The sequence below is a fragment of the Anomaloglossus baeobatrachus genome, chromosome 5 (genome assembly GCF_048569485.1).
Source record: "Anomaloglossus baeobatrachus isolate aAnoBae1 chromosome 5, aAnoBae1.hap1, whole genome shotgun sequence".
Classification (NCBI taxonomy): Eukaryota; Metazoa; Chordata; class Amphibia; order Anura; family Aromobatidae; genus Anomaloglossus; species Anomaloglossus baeobatrachus.
The window spans coordinates 371,756,883-371,769,948 of record NC_134357.1 but is presented as its reverse complement, the minus strand read 5'-3'; the positions used below and the strand labels follow the sequence as shown (position 1 = coordinate 371,769,948).

The 13,066-nt window shown below is 43.0% G+C and overlaps 1 protein-coding gene across 1 annotated transcript in view; it reads left to right on the top strand.

The window, feature by feature from the left end:
* Window positions 1–8,707, top strand: part of CNTNAP1 (contactin associated protein 1) — a 157,891-nt gene extending 149,184 nt beyond the window's left edge. The window contains exon 24 of the mRNA XM_075349990.1: window positions 4,510–8,707. Within this exon, the coding sequence (XP_075206105.1) occupies window positions 4,510–4,700 (191 nt within the window). The 3' untranslated portion in view covers window positions 4,701–8,707. The remainder of the gene's footprint in view (window positions 1–4,509) is intronic.
* The last annotated feature ends 4,359 nt before the right edge of the window (window positions 8,708–13,066 follow it).

The window sequence follows — 13,066 nt, the reverse complement described above, 5'->3', positions numbered from 1 at the left end:
CGCTCCATTCACAAGGAGCTTTTCTGATTCCTGGTTCTCGGGGTCAGTGCGGTCCAAATGGTCATAGTCTCAATGACTGAAAGGTTATCCCCTATTCTATGAATAAGGGGTAAGGCCCTGTCACACACAGAGATAAATCTGCGGCAGATCTGGGGTTGCAGTGAAATTGTGGACAATCAGTGCCAGGTTTGTGGCTGTGTACAAATGCAACAATATGTCCATGATTTCACTGCAACCACAGATCTGCCAAAGATTTATCTGTGTGTGTGACGGGGCCTGTAACTTCAAAATTGGTACAACATCTTTCAAATGGTACCATTAAAAAAATACATTTTTCAATAAAAAACAAGCCCTTATATAGTTACTAGAAGGTGGCCCGATTCTAACGCATCGGGTAGTCTAGAATGTGTATGTTTGTTAGCAGATTGAATAATCTATATATATAATTGCCCTCCACCAGCATCAGCCTCTCTCCTTCCAGCCTCCCCCAGCATCAGCGTCCGCCAGCATCAGCCTCTCTCCTTCCAGCCTCCCCCAGCATCAGCCTCCCTCTCCCAGCCTTCCCCAGGATCAGCCTCTCTCCTCCCAGCCTCCGTCCTCCCAGCCTTCCCCAGCATCAGCTTTCCCCTCCCAGCCTCCCTCAGCATCAGCCTTCCCCAGCATCAGCCTCTCTCGTCCCAGCCTCAGCCTCTCTCCTTCCAGCCTCCCCCAGCATCAGCCTCTCTCCTTCCAGCCTCCCTCAGCATCAGCCTCCCCTTCCCAGCCTTCCCGAGGATCAGCCTCTCTCCTTCCAGCCTCCTTCTTCCCAGCCTCCCCCTCCCAGCCTCCCTCAGCATCAGCCTTCCCCTCCCAGTCTCCCCCAGCATCAGCCTCCCCAAGCATCAGCCTCCACCAGCATCAGCCTCCCTCGTCCCAGCCTCCCCCAGCATCAGCCTCCCCCTCCCAGCCTCCCCCAGCATCAGCCTCTCTCCTCCCAGCATCAGCCTCTCTCATCCCAGCATCAGCCTCTCTCCTCCCAGCATCAGCCTCTCCTCTCTGTCCCTAGCATCAGCCTCTCTCCTCCCAGCCTTCCCCAGCATCAGCCTCTGTCCTCCCAGCCTCCCCCAGCATCAGCCTCTCTTCTTCCAGCCTCCCCCAGCATCAGCCACTCTCCTTGCAGCCTCCCCCAGCATCAGGCTCCCTCTCCCAGCCTTCCCCAGGATCAGCCTCTCTCCTCCCAGCCTCAGCCTCCGCCTCTCTCCTTCCAACCTTCCCCCAGCATCAGCCTCCCTCTCCCAGCCTTCCCCAGGATCAGCCTCTCTCCTCCCAGCCTCCGTCCTCCCAGCCTTCCCCAGCATCAGCTTTCCCCTCCCAGCCTCCCTCAGCATCAGCCTTCCCCAGCATCAGCCTCTCTCCTCCCAGCCTCAGCCTCTCTCCTTCCAGCCTCTCCCAGCATCAGCTTCTCTCCTTCCAGCCTCCCTCAGCATCAGCCTCCGTTTCCCAGCCTTCCCCAGGATCAGCCTCTCTCCTCCCAGCCTCCTTCCTCCCAGCCTCCTTTAGCATCAGCCTTCCCCTCCCAGTCTCCCCCAGCATCAGCCTCCCCCTCCCAGCCTTCCCCAAGATCAGCCTCTCTGCTCCCAGCCTCCTCCAGCACGCCGTGCTCCTCTGCCGACACTCACACACCCGATCGCATCCACTCACACACACCCGATCGCATCCACTCACACACACCCGATCGCATCCACTCACACACACCCGATCGCATCCACTCACACACACAGACACTGATGATATCGCACATACGCGCTCATACTCACAACATCCGGAGATACCACATGCTTCTGGCCATGTGATCCTCCGGCAGGTCCTGAAAGCTCACAGCACAGTATCGCGGCCGAGAAGCAAGCGATATCCCAGGATGTTGTGAGTGTGTGAGTGTGAGTGTGTGAGTGTGAGTGTGTGAGTGTGAGTGTGTGAGTGTGATGAGTGAGTGTGATGTGTGTGTGTGAGTGTGTACTCACCTGTGGCTCCGTGTCAGTTGGGGGAATGCGTGCGGGGTGCGGGGCCAGAGCGAGTGTGCATTGCGTGAGGGGGGCGGGGCCTGCAGAGAGCCGGGGCGAGAAGCCAATCCGTGTGGGGGGGCGGGGCCATGGCGAACCCAGCGGCCAATCAGCTTTGTGTCACCGTAAGGACATGTCACCGTGACACAATGTCACCGTGACACAATTTTGGAGCATGACAGACAGACAGACAGAATAAGGCAATTATATATATAGATATCAATAAAAAATAATAACAATGTGGCTCTTGGGATACAATAAAAAACCACAGCTTATTCTCTAAGGCTATGTGCACACAATGCAGACTTGATTGCAGATATTCTATAACCAAACCTGCAGCTTCTGGCAGGGAGAACTGCTGATTAGCTGTGACTTGCCACATCTTTTATGCTTTTTTTCATTGCTTTCAATGGTAAAAACACAGCCAAAAACGCAGGAAGAATTGACATTGTGTTGATTTATTTCTGCGAGGAAAAAATCCTGCACTACATTTCAGGATTCTGATAGACTTTGCTGGCCTAAGAATATCCTTGTAGATTTGTGAGAATCTGCAAGAAAAAACACAGCAAAAAACGCAACATGTGCACGCAACCTAAGGGTTTAAATACCCTCTAAGGCCTTGTTCACATTGTGCAGTTTTTTTTTATGTTTTTTTGGTGCAGTTTGTTGCCCAAATCTGCATATCTATTCTTATGCCAGCAATGTCAATGCCAATTCTGAAGTGCTATGCACACGTTGCTTCTTTTTTCCTTGCAGTTTCGGATGCATAACAAATCTGCAGCATGTAAATTATTGGTGCGTTTTTTTCCTGTGTTTTTTAGCCCTTCCAACCATATTTTTGCTAACACCTAGTGCCCGTAAAAAGAGGATAAATGTCCATTTGCGATTCAAGCTAAAGAACAAACATGTCTTTTTCAATCAAGGTGAAAAAATAGAGAGCGCATTGATGCCATCTAAATGCTATAGTCTATTTTTTTCTGTTATAGTTTCAAGTGAATCAGTCAGTAGAATCAACCTACTTATTTTAAATGAATGGGGATGTTACTAGTGTAAGAGACGAGGAGAGCAGACTGTCAGTCATTCCATGTCTATGTCTCACACTGGTAACTTGCCCTTTAATTTTAAATAAGCTCTGAAGGCAGAGTCACAGGAAGATCTATGTTCAGTTCATACATCTTAACAGTTCATTTACATGTTGAGAAAAAAGTGGATTTCTCTGGAATAAAACATCAGATCACAGATATCAATGTATCATTTTATTCAAGGTTCTATGACCTGCCTGCTCATATAGATTGCTTAGGGGGTTGATCCTACTGACAGATTCCCTTTAATGGGCAGAAGCTTTGATTTTTTGTATTATTTTTGTGAAAATGAAAAAAAAGGTGCAAGGCTGATTGTAAAAATAGACAGACGGGCTGAGAATGTACAACCGGAGCCAGCACACTGACTATAAAAGGTCCGCTTTTCCTTGTGTGCAAAAGAAAAAAAAAAAAAAGAACCCAGACATGTGAATGAAGGAAAGCTACTTTGGTCCCATTACATATCGTGTGAAACTTATAATTAATGTTCGATTCAAAGGGAAAATATCACCAGTATTTTCCCTTATGAGCTGCTTCCACCGCCAGTGATCCCTTATATACAGTATTCTAGAATACTGTATATAAGAGCCCAGATCGCTCTGTAGAAAGTAAAATACATATTTATAATACTCCCATAGAGGGCGGTCCGGTCCGATGGGTGTCGCTACTCTCTGTCTAGCGCCTCCTCCATTTTGTGCAATCGCCGCCCTCCTGCCCAACCTAGTGTGGATAACGCATCCTACGTCGTCTACACAGAGGCCTCCATTGTGCTCCTGCGCTTGTACACTTTCATCTGCCTGGCTGAGGGCAGAGCAAAGTACTGTAATACGCAGACACGAAGAAAGAAAGCTCAAAGACCACCCGCGCATGTACACTACAATACTTTGATCTGCCCTCAGCTGAGCAGATGAAAGTGCGCATGTGCAGGAGCCCAATGAAAGCCTCTGCGTGATGTGTCATCCACATGAAGCTTGGAAGGAGGATGGATCAATAGTAGCGACGCCCATTGGACCAGACCACCCCAGCCCAGGTGAGCATCATAATCATGTTTTTTATGTTCTACACAGCGGCCTGGGCTCTTATATACAGTATTCTAGAATGCTGTATATAAGAGCTCATTGGTGGTGGCCGCAGCTCATAAGAGAAAAACTTGGTGACCGGTTCCCTTTATTTTTTTTATTCTGAAATAAAGGCTGCATGATTACAGAAATAGCAGTTTAACCAATCAGGGGTCCAGAAAAGACAAAATGGACAGACAAGTTGTCACTTAACATGATACAGATGGTTGCTGAGTTTACACAAAAGGACCACACAAGAACTTCCATACAGAGGACAATTGATGGCTTTCGTAAGATGAAATGTAAACTATTTTTTCTTCTCTCTTTAACCAGTTGTGGTGATCTTCCTCTTCCTTCTCGCGGTTGCCTGTTTGTTTTTGGTTTACCATTATTTTCACCGGTATAAAGGATCTTACCTCACCAACGAACCAAAGGCGATAGACACTCCAAGTGCTCCAAAGTCTTCCATGAGGAAAGAACAGCCTCTTCCACAAATTGACGAAGAAGGGACTAGATCAGAATAGCCTTGACTGTGGTAGTATCCTCCAGGAAGCAGCAGCCATCTGTTCACGGGAAGTCTGGGAGCCTAACCACTGGAATAACTTACTGGTCCTGTTTAGTTTTGTGGAAAATGGGGAAATGGGAAGAGATGGACTATAGAGAAATATATACAATGAACTGACAAAATGACAAGTTTCATCTAGTAGAGCAGTGAGCAGGCTGAAGAGTGAGTATATCATTCATCTTCCAGTACCTGCATTACCTGCCTTCAATAAAGTATTTCCTGAGAATGCTGATCCATAACTATCAGATATAAATTTCCATTTCTAGAGAGCCAATGTGGGTTTTCTTTTTGCTTTTTTTTTTTTAAGCATTACAAGTGGGGATTGGACCGCACCTTTTGAATATACAATGTGTGCGCTTCTGCCATTGCCTAAATCTTTTTGTTACTGTTCATGCATAGTGAGAAGGCATATTCCATCCAGGACCAACTATGTAAAGGTAGACTTCATTTACCAATATCTGATGACTTATATCAATACGGTGACAAGTGTACCCTAGGAGATGTGTCAGGTTTCTTCTAGTTGTCCCACTGTCGACAGGCTTTGTTCTATTCTCAGCGCTAAATATGACCATTGCCTTGGAGTTAATGTATTTATCTAGAGGGAACTTGGTTTAGAAATATTCAACAAGAAGTACTGTCTGAATGCTATACTAAAAGATGTATGTATGGACATTTGGTATGAACCTTTAGAATAATTGGTCCTGAAATATGCTGAAAAGAGATTTTAGCAGATCTATCAACTTCTGTGAACCAAGTTTATAAGAACAACCTTACATGTTCTCTGTCTCATAGTCATCACACGCTCCAATGGCCATCCTACAGCCAACTGTCAAGTATTCACAAGTGTCTGGTCTCTTAAAAATGGAAAATAAAATGTGCCTCAATTAATCTAGAGAAACCAGGAGCGCAAGAAATGCATGAGAATCCGAAAATGAATGCTGAGCAAAGGTGATGCAGGTACATATATGTGAAGGTCCAGATATCACCAGTCACCTGATACAAGAGTTTTCAAGGACTTTCTCTGCACAAACCCAATACATCACAATATGCTGTACACAATATATAGAACATTTGCATATTGATCACACAAGTGATGAAAAGAATAGCCGATTCCATTGATTTTAATTGGCTTAAAAGGAATTTATAATCAGAAAATGACATTTTGTTTTAATCAGGTATTGAGGTTTAATGTTTTGTTCTGTGTTTTTTTTTTTTTTTTTTAATCTTAGTTGTGTTTTTTTTCTCCATTTTACAATAAAAATTAGAATTCTTCCAATTCTCACAGTGGCCACTGGGGTATTTTAGGCTTATATTTCCTCTTCTTTCAGGAAATTCACACGTACTATGTTTTGCACTGAAGCATCTAATGCACTGTTACTTGGCAAACTCTGGACCATGGGCCAAATCGAGCCCACAGCCAATTTTATATAGGCCTGCGATGCTGTTTTTTATGGGGGCTAATTATTCTGTATGAAGGGATATGTGGGTTCCATTATTCTGTATTGAGGAGTACGTGGGGTCCATTATTCCGTATGGAGTACCATGTGGGACCATTATTCTGTATGGAGGACTATGTGGGGCCCATTATTCTGTATGGAGGGCTATGTGGGGTCCATTATTCTGTATGAAGTACTATATGGGACCATTATTCTGTATGGAGGACTATGTGGGACCCATTAGGCTATGTGCGCACGTTGCGTACTAGCCCTGCAGATATTTCTGCAGCGATCTGAAGAGCACATGTGCGCTTTAGATCGCTGCAGAAATGTCCGTAGTGAAGCCGATTAAATGCGCTCTGCCTGCAGCTCCTCCCATAGACAGAGCAGGAGCTGCCGGCAAAGCGCAGGAAAGAAGTGACATGTCACTTCTTTTTGCGCAGCGCTTCGGCAGTAGCCGAAGCGCTGCGCTCTGAGACGCCACGTGCGCACGGCCCCTGCACAATCTCCATAGACTGTGCAAGGGACGCAGGACGCATGCAGTTACGCTGCGCTGCAAAGCGCAGCGTAACTGCATGAATTTACGCAACGTGCGCACATAGCCTTATTCTGTATAGAGGACTATGTGGAGTCCATTATTCTGTATTGAGGACTATGTGGAGTCCATTATTCTGTATGGAGTACCATGTGGGACTATTATTCTGTATGGAGGATTATGTGGGACCCATTATTCTGTATAGAGGGCAATGTGGGACCATTATTCTGTATGGAGGGCTATGTGGGGCCCATTATTCTGTATGGAGGGCTATGTGGGGCACATTATTCTGTATAGAGGACTATGTGGGGCACATTATTCTGTATACAGGACTATGTGGGGCACATTATTCTGTATGGAGGGCTATGTGGGGTCCATTATTCTGTATCGAGGGCTACGTAGGGTCCATTATTCTGTATGGCGGAATATGTGGGACCCATTATTCTGCATAGAGGACTATGTGGGGCACATTATTCAGTATGGAGGATTATTTGGGGCCCATTAATCTGTATGGAAGACTATGTGGGAACATTTTTCTGTATGGAGGGCTATTTGGGGTCCATTATTCTGTATGGAGGACTATTTGGGTCCTGTGACTAGGTTGGTCCATGACTCTGTCCACGTTTTTCATTTTGGCCCGATATGTATTTGAGTTTGACATCCGTGATCTAATGGATGCGTGCAAAGGTCATTGTAAAGGGAGGAGAAGCAGGGAAGCTGTAAATATACTTACTTTGAATAGCAGATCATCTGTTATTATCTGTCTATAGAGACGTTACCTGTTTATGATATGACGTTTGCTAAAAACACTTCCTGAAAGGAGAGGAAGTAAGAGACTAAATTAGTCCTAGTGAACAGTGTGAAAATTGCTTGTTTACTAATTTAATTTTTAATCAATTTCCAAAATAAAAAACAAACATTATAAAGAAAGAAAAAAAATGTAGCAAAAAAAATATTTTAAACCTTGTCATTTTCTGATGACAGTTCCTTTGTGTTAGAACAAAAATAATTAGATTGCTTTTAACAGTGCAATTTTGAAAGAATTCTTCTGTGTTTTTATTTGTATTATTTAAAGATATGGTGTAAAATAATTCTTTACAGTTTTCCATTTCGGATAAGTATGCACACACCGTGGTGGGTGAACACAGCCTTTGAGACACTGTACAACTAATGTATGTCACTGAATAGGACACGGTGATTGGACTAGGATACAATCATGTGCCATGTACACTTAGTGCCCACAGTTAGACTGCTGGTACAGCCTTGAGGGGGTCACACAAAAAAGAACCTAGGAAAAAGGCGAGAACCATACTACAGCAAAACTGGAGCAGGAAAAAGACTGAAACGTGAAGATTTATAGATTCAATATGCTATATCATGCACAACTGCAAGTCAGGTGCTATGTGAAACATCTGTAAGCAGAGCACTACAATTAAAGGGGTTGTCCCAAATCAGATCGTTAAAAGCATCTTGTATTGCAGCCTATGGTGCTGAAAGTTTTCCTTTCTAATCCTGGACAACCCCTTTAAGAATGATAACTTATCACTTTGGGGATTGTGCAATTACTAATGATATAAGTTTTCTAGGAATAATAATGGAATCTGGTTGTTTTGAAGTAGACATCATTGAAAGTCTGTTTTATGCCTTGACCAACCCCTGAACTTCTCAATGGCTGCTGACCACACCGGACATAAACCTTCTTCAACAACACTGCCAGAACAAGGACAATACCTTCAGTATGATACTTGTCAACTCCTATTACAATATTATAGCTTTATACATAAAATGGAATGGAAATCGCTGTGGTATTGTGGATCTCACACTATAAACAAGTATGCAAAAAACCCTTTATGTTTAGATGTATTCCAGATTTATCATGAGCTTCTATCCTGTCCTTAGGGATGTTCTTCAGTTGTCACCTAATTATGACAGCTATTGTACCAGGATTGCGGAAATGAAAATAGTAATAAAATACAGCATTCAGAACATGTCAAATGTATTCTCCTGAGCGCTTCTTGTGATAAGAAACATCTGCTTTTGGTTGACCAAAGTTAATATTTGCTTGCACTTTTTATACTATTTATTACTGCACCCACCTTAGGAATCATAAAATAAAATGGTTGTGTGTATGAGCGGACAGTGATGACTCCTTGGGAACATGAAGATAGACAGAAGTCTTATCTAACAGGTGTTGATGTTGGGGCACCTGACAGCCACTAATGGAAGACTAATTTCAGGTGTTTTCCCATCTCCAAGAGCCTCCCTAATATGTTGCAGGTTGAATAATAATAGAAAAGGGAGGAAATGATCCGGCATCCAAATTCCATGAAATCAAAGTTTATTAGAAATTCCTTAAACTTTAATTCCATAAAAAACGGAAAATGCAATGATAAGAATATCCCAGTTCTCAGAAACGTGGTTCGGACCTACTTGTCCTTATTCATTGTATGAGTTAAACCATGTGTCCTCAGCGTTTTACATCATATCCTGCCTATCACATGTCAAATCGACAGTCAATCCCAGACTATCTTCAGGTCCTAAAAATATCCCCACATATAGATTCAAACATTTATATATATATATATATATATATATATAAAATCTTAAATTTTCATATAAAAGTTAGACATATCATATCAATTCAATCATAATGGAGTATAATATCGTGTCTTTTATTCAAGTCCTGTGGTATCCTAGTTTGTAAGTGGTAAATCCACCAGAACTCACGATTAAGCAAAATCCTGCCAAGATCTCCGCCTCATACCAGTAATTTAACCTTTTCAATTCCCTGAATTTTGCACATGCTGGTATTACCACCGCAGCTTCCGCTACCACCACTGACCCGCCGCTGCCACCACAGACCCGCCACTGCCATCACTGACCCGCCGCTGCCACCTCTGACCCACCGCCGCTGGCGGCACAGCCTCTGCCTCCTGTGACCCCGCTCCACTATCGCTGCCGCTCCTCTCCAGTAAGACAACACCGGAGTATAAGACTGACCCCATTTTTTTGTAATCTCTAAATTTGGGGTGCGTCTTATAATCCGGTGCGTCTTATAAAAGGAAAAATAGGGTAATTGTGAGAGTTTTTTTGCCGCATCTGACAAATGTCTGCAAATTCTGACCCTAAGGGGCACTTTGCACACAACGACATTGCAAGCCGATGCTTGCAATGCCGAGCACGATAGTCCCCGCCCCCGTCGCAGCACCGATATCTTGTGATAGCAGCCGTAGCGAACATTATCGCTACGGCAGCTTCACATGGACTCACCTGCCTTGCGACGTCAATGTGGCTGGCGACCCGCCTCCTTATTAAGGGGGTGGGTCGTGCGGCGTCATAGCGACGTCACACAGCAGGCGTCCAATAGAAGCGGAGGGGCGGAGATGAGCGGGACGTAAACATCCCGCCCACCTCTGTCCTTCCGCATAGCCGGCGTGAGCTGCCGGACGCAGGTAGGAGATGTTCCTCGCTCCTGCGGCTTCACACACAGCGATGTGTGCTGCATCAGGAACGAGGAACAACATCGTACCTGTCGCAACCGCGTAATTATAGGATTCCCAGACACTACACCGATGATACGATTACGACGATTTTGCGCTCGTTAATCGTATCATCTAGGATTTACACACTATGATGTCGAGTGCGACGCCGGAAGTGCGTCACTTTCGACATGACCCCTCCGACATCGCACCTGCGATGTCGTAGTGTGCAAAGTGCCCCTTTGTGGTTCTGATGTGCAATCTACATATTGTATTGCTATATAAATGAATAAATATTATTATTATTATTATTATATTGTAGATTACAGGTCCCACATGTCATAAGGTAAATTAAACCTTGGGTGTTGCAATTAATATAACTCTTCATTTTGAATCGATCACCAAAAAATGTAGAAAAGAAAGAATCCGGTTTAATAGCGTAGTCGCAACAAATACATTTATTGTGACCACACTTGTAAAAGCCAACAGTCTGCAACCAATTGTCTATATTTGTCCTATCCTCATATGAAAATAGACTGTGGGACAACATACTCTGTATGTCACAGCCAGTTAGTTGCTAGTGGTCATAACCATGGATACCTTAAGTCCCGCAATGCCCTGAACAAGAGGTAAGCGACCGTTAATCAGAAGAACTACACTACATTTCTATTTGAAGGTAGCTGCTAATATTATTATTATTACACCTACTACATATTGGGATAAGATCTAGGAGATGGGAATACTCCTTTAAGCAGTGTTTAGTATCATGGGTCCGTATTTTAGAAAGATGGGGTTTTCTCTTGATGTGACATGTCTTCTTGATGTCAATGATCCCATTATAAACAATTCGGTGCTGAAATCCCTATGTGAGTTCAGAGAGACCGAGTAGTTTGCTTCTAACCACACCAAACGCAGGAAAAATGCCTAACTTTTTTAAAGGAAATGATCCATCCAATATATGTGCTTATATATTTCTTTTAATGTTCTGCACATTTTCTGGGTTGTAACATGAAAGTAGAAATGTAAAATTGTTGGTTATTGTAGTCATGTACATTCACAGACTGAAATCAGTCATTTTACTACTGAAACTAGTGGTGAAGCTATGAAGACTGCAATAACAATGAGAGCAGCCTTGTAGTCATCTGAAGACCATCACACTTCTTTATCTGGTATCTCAAATGGACGGCATACCAGATCCTAACAAAAATCCAACAGATGTTCCCTGTCAGGATATGATACTCATCTTGTGATCTACCACCATAAGAAATTGAGCTCTAAATCATAATACAAATTAGACTGGAAGTGCATTGGGGCGTTGATTGACTCCAACTGCATTGGTCTGCTATTAATGCACTTCCTGGGCAATTTGCTTGTGCCTTCAAAGCTTGATCTCTCGGCAGTGGCACATTAGAAGACACCCCCCGAACTAAATATATTCTAAAGATTACCTTATGTACAAAAACAAAGGCTATGTGTATATGAATATATTCCCAATGATAAGTCTACTCGCCTACAGTGCTCCGCAAAAATGAGTACACCTCTTTTGAAATGTAAGATTTTAATCAAGATCTCACATACCACAAAAACAATTTCCAGCATTTTCTAATCTACTACATCAGTCATTAAAAAAAAAAATAAAAAATCTTCAATTTTAGAGAGAGCATCAATCTCCACCCAACATCCAGGCTCAAGGGGTCATTCTTGAAGAATGGAAAAAGATAGCTATGGTATTATGTTGCCTACTTGTTCATTCCAGGCCTAGAAGGCTTGGTGCTATCCTTAAAAATCATGGTAGTCATACAAAATACTAGATGTGGGGTGTATAAGTTTTGCATCAACTAATTGAAGTAAAACTGAAGATTTTGTAATGAATGTTATATTATTGACCTTAATTAAATGTTATAGGTTAAAATATGTTTTCTGTTGTCAAAATTTTGGAAATTGTTATTGTACTCTGTGAGATATTGATGAAGAAGTGTAGGCCTCCCACTTTAGTCTCATTGTCAGCCATTTTTCTTTTATCTCATTCAGGACTACAGCTTCTGTTGCATTTTAGTAAAAAAATCAAGCATTACTTTGTTGTAGTATTCACAGATTCCTCACAACATCTTCTCTAGTCTTCCAGCCAGTCGGGTCAGTTTCTCAATCCTGTATAGAACGGCAGTGGAGTATGCATCGTTCAGAGATACAGAAACAGCCCAATGAGAGTTGTCATGTAGTTCAGAAGAATGGGGGACTCAAGACCCTTCTAATAGTCATTGGTGGGTATCCCCTTGATCAGGCATTTGACTGTGCCGTGGAATGGTGATAAATCTCATTGAGCTCAGAGTTGCCTTCATTTTTAATTAGGTGGGAATTGATAAAATCCCTAATATCACAGGATTTTAGTAAGCATTTAGAAGAATGTAACAACTAAATTATAAAAATGGAGGGATAGAATTAACCAGTTTTAGCCCATGGCCTTGTGGTGTGTAAGGTGCTCTGCTTGGTGCTCATGTTACTTAAATACCGATTCACTCTACATTTTGAGAGGAGTACCAATGCATATATATTTACATGTATGTGAGAAAAAAAGCTATGTATTTTTACAAATGCATTCTGTTCCACAAGACCCAATGGAATAAAAGATGTATGGAGACTTCTAGAGTGTTTTCATTTTAAGTGTCTTTCCCCTTAATTGTTCAAAATTTCTTACATGCAGAATTTCACTGTATGCTATGACGGAGACATCTATATTACATCTGCTGCTGGGCGACTGCATGCCTAGTATACGCGACACAAACTCCTAAATTGATTATTCAGGCAAGATTAGATATACATTTTCCACTTCAGTTCTTTCCTCTGTATCATAACCATACTGGGGAATTGAAAATCT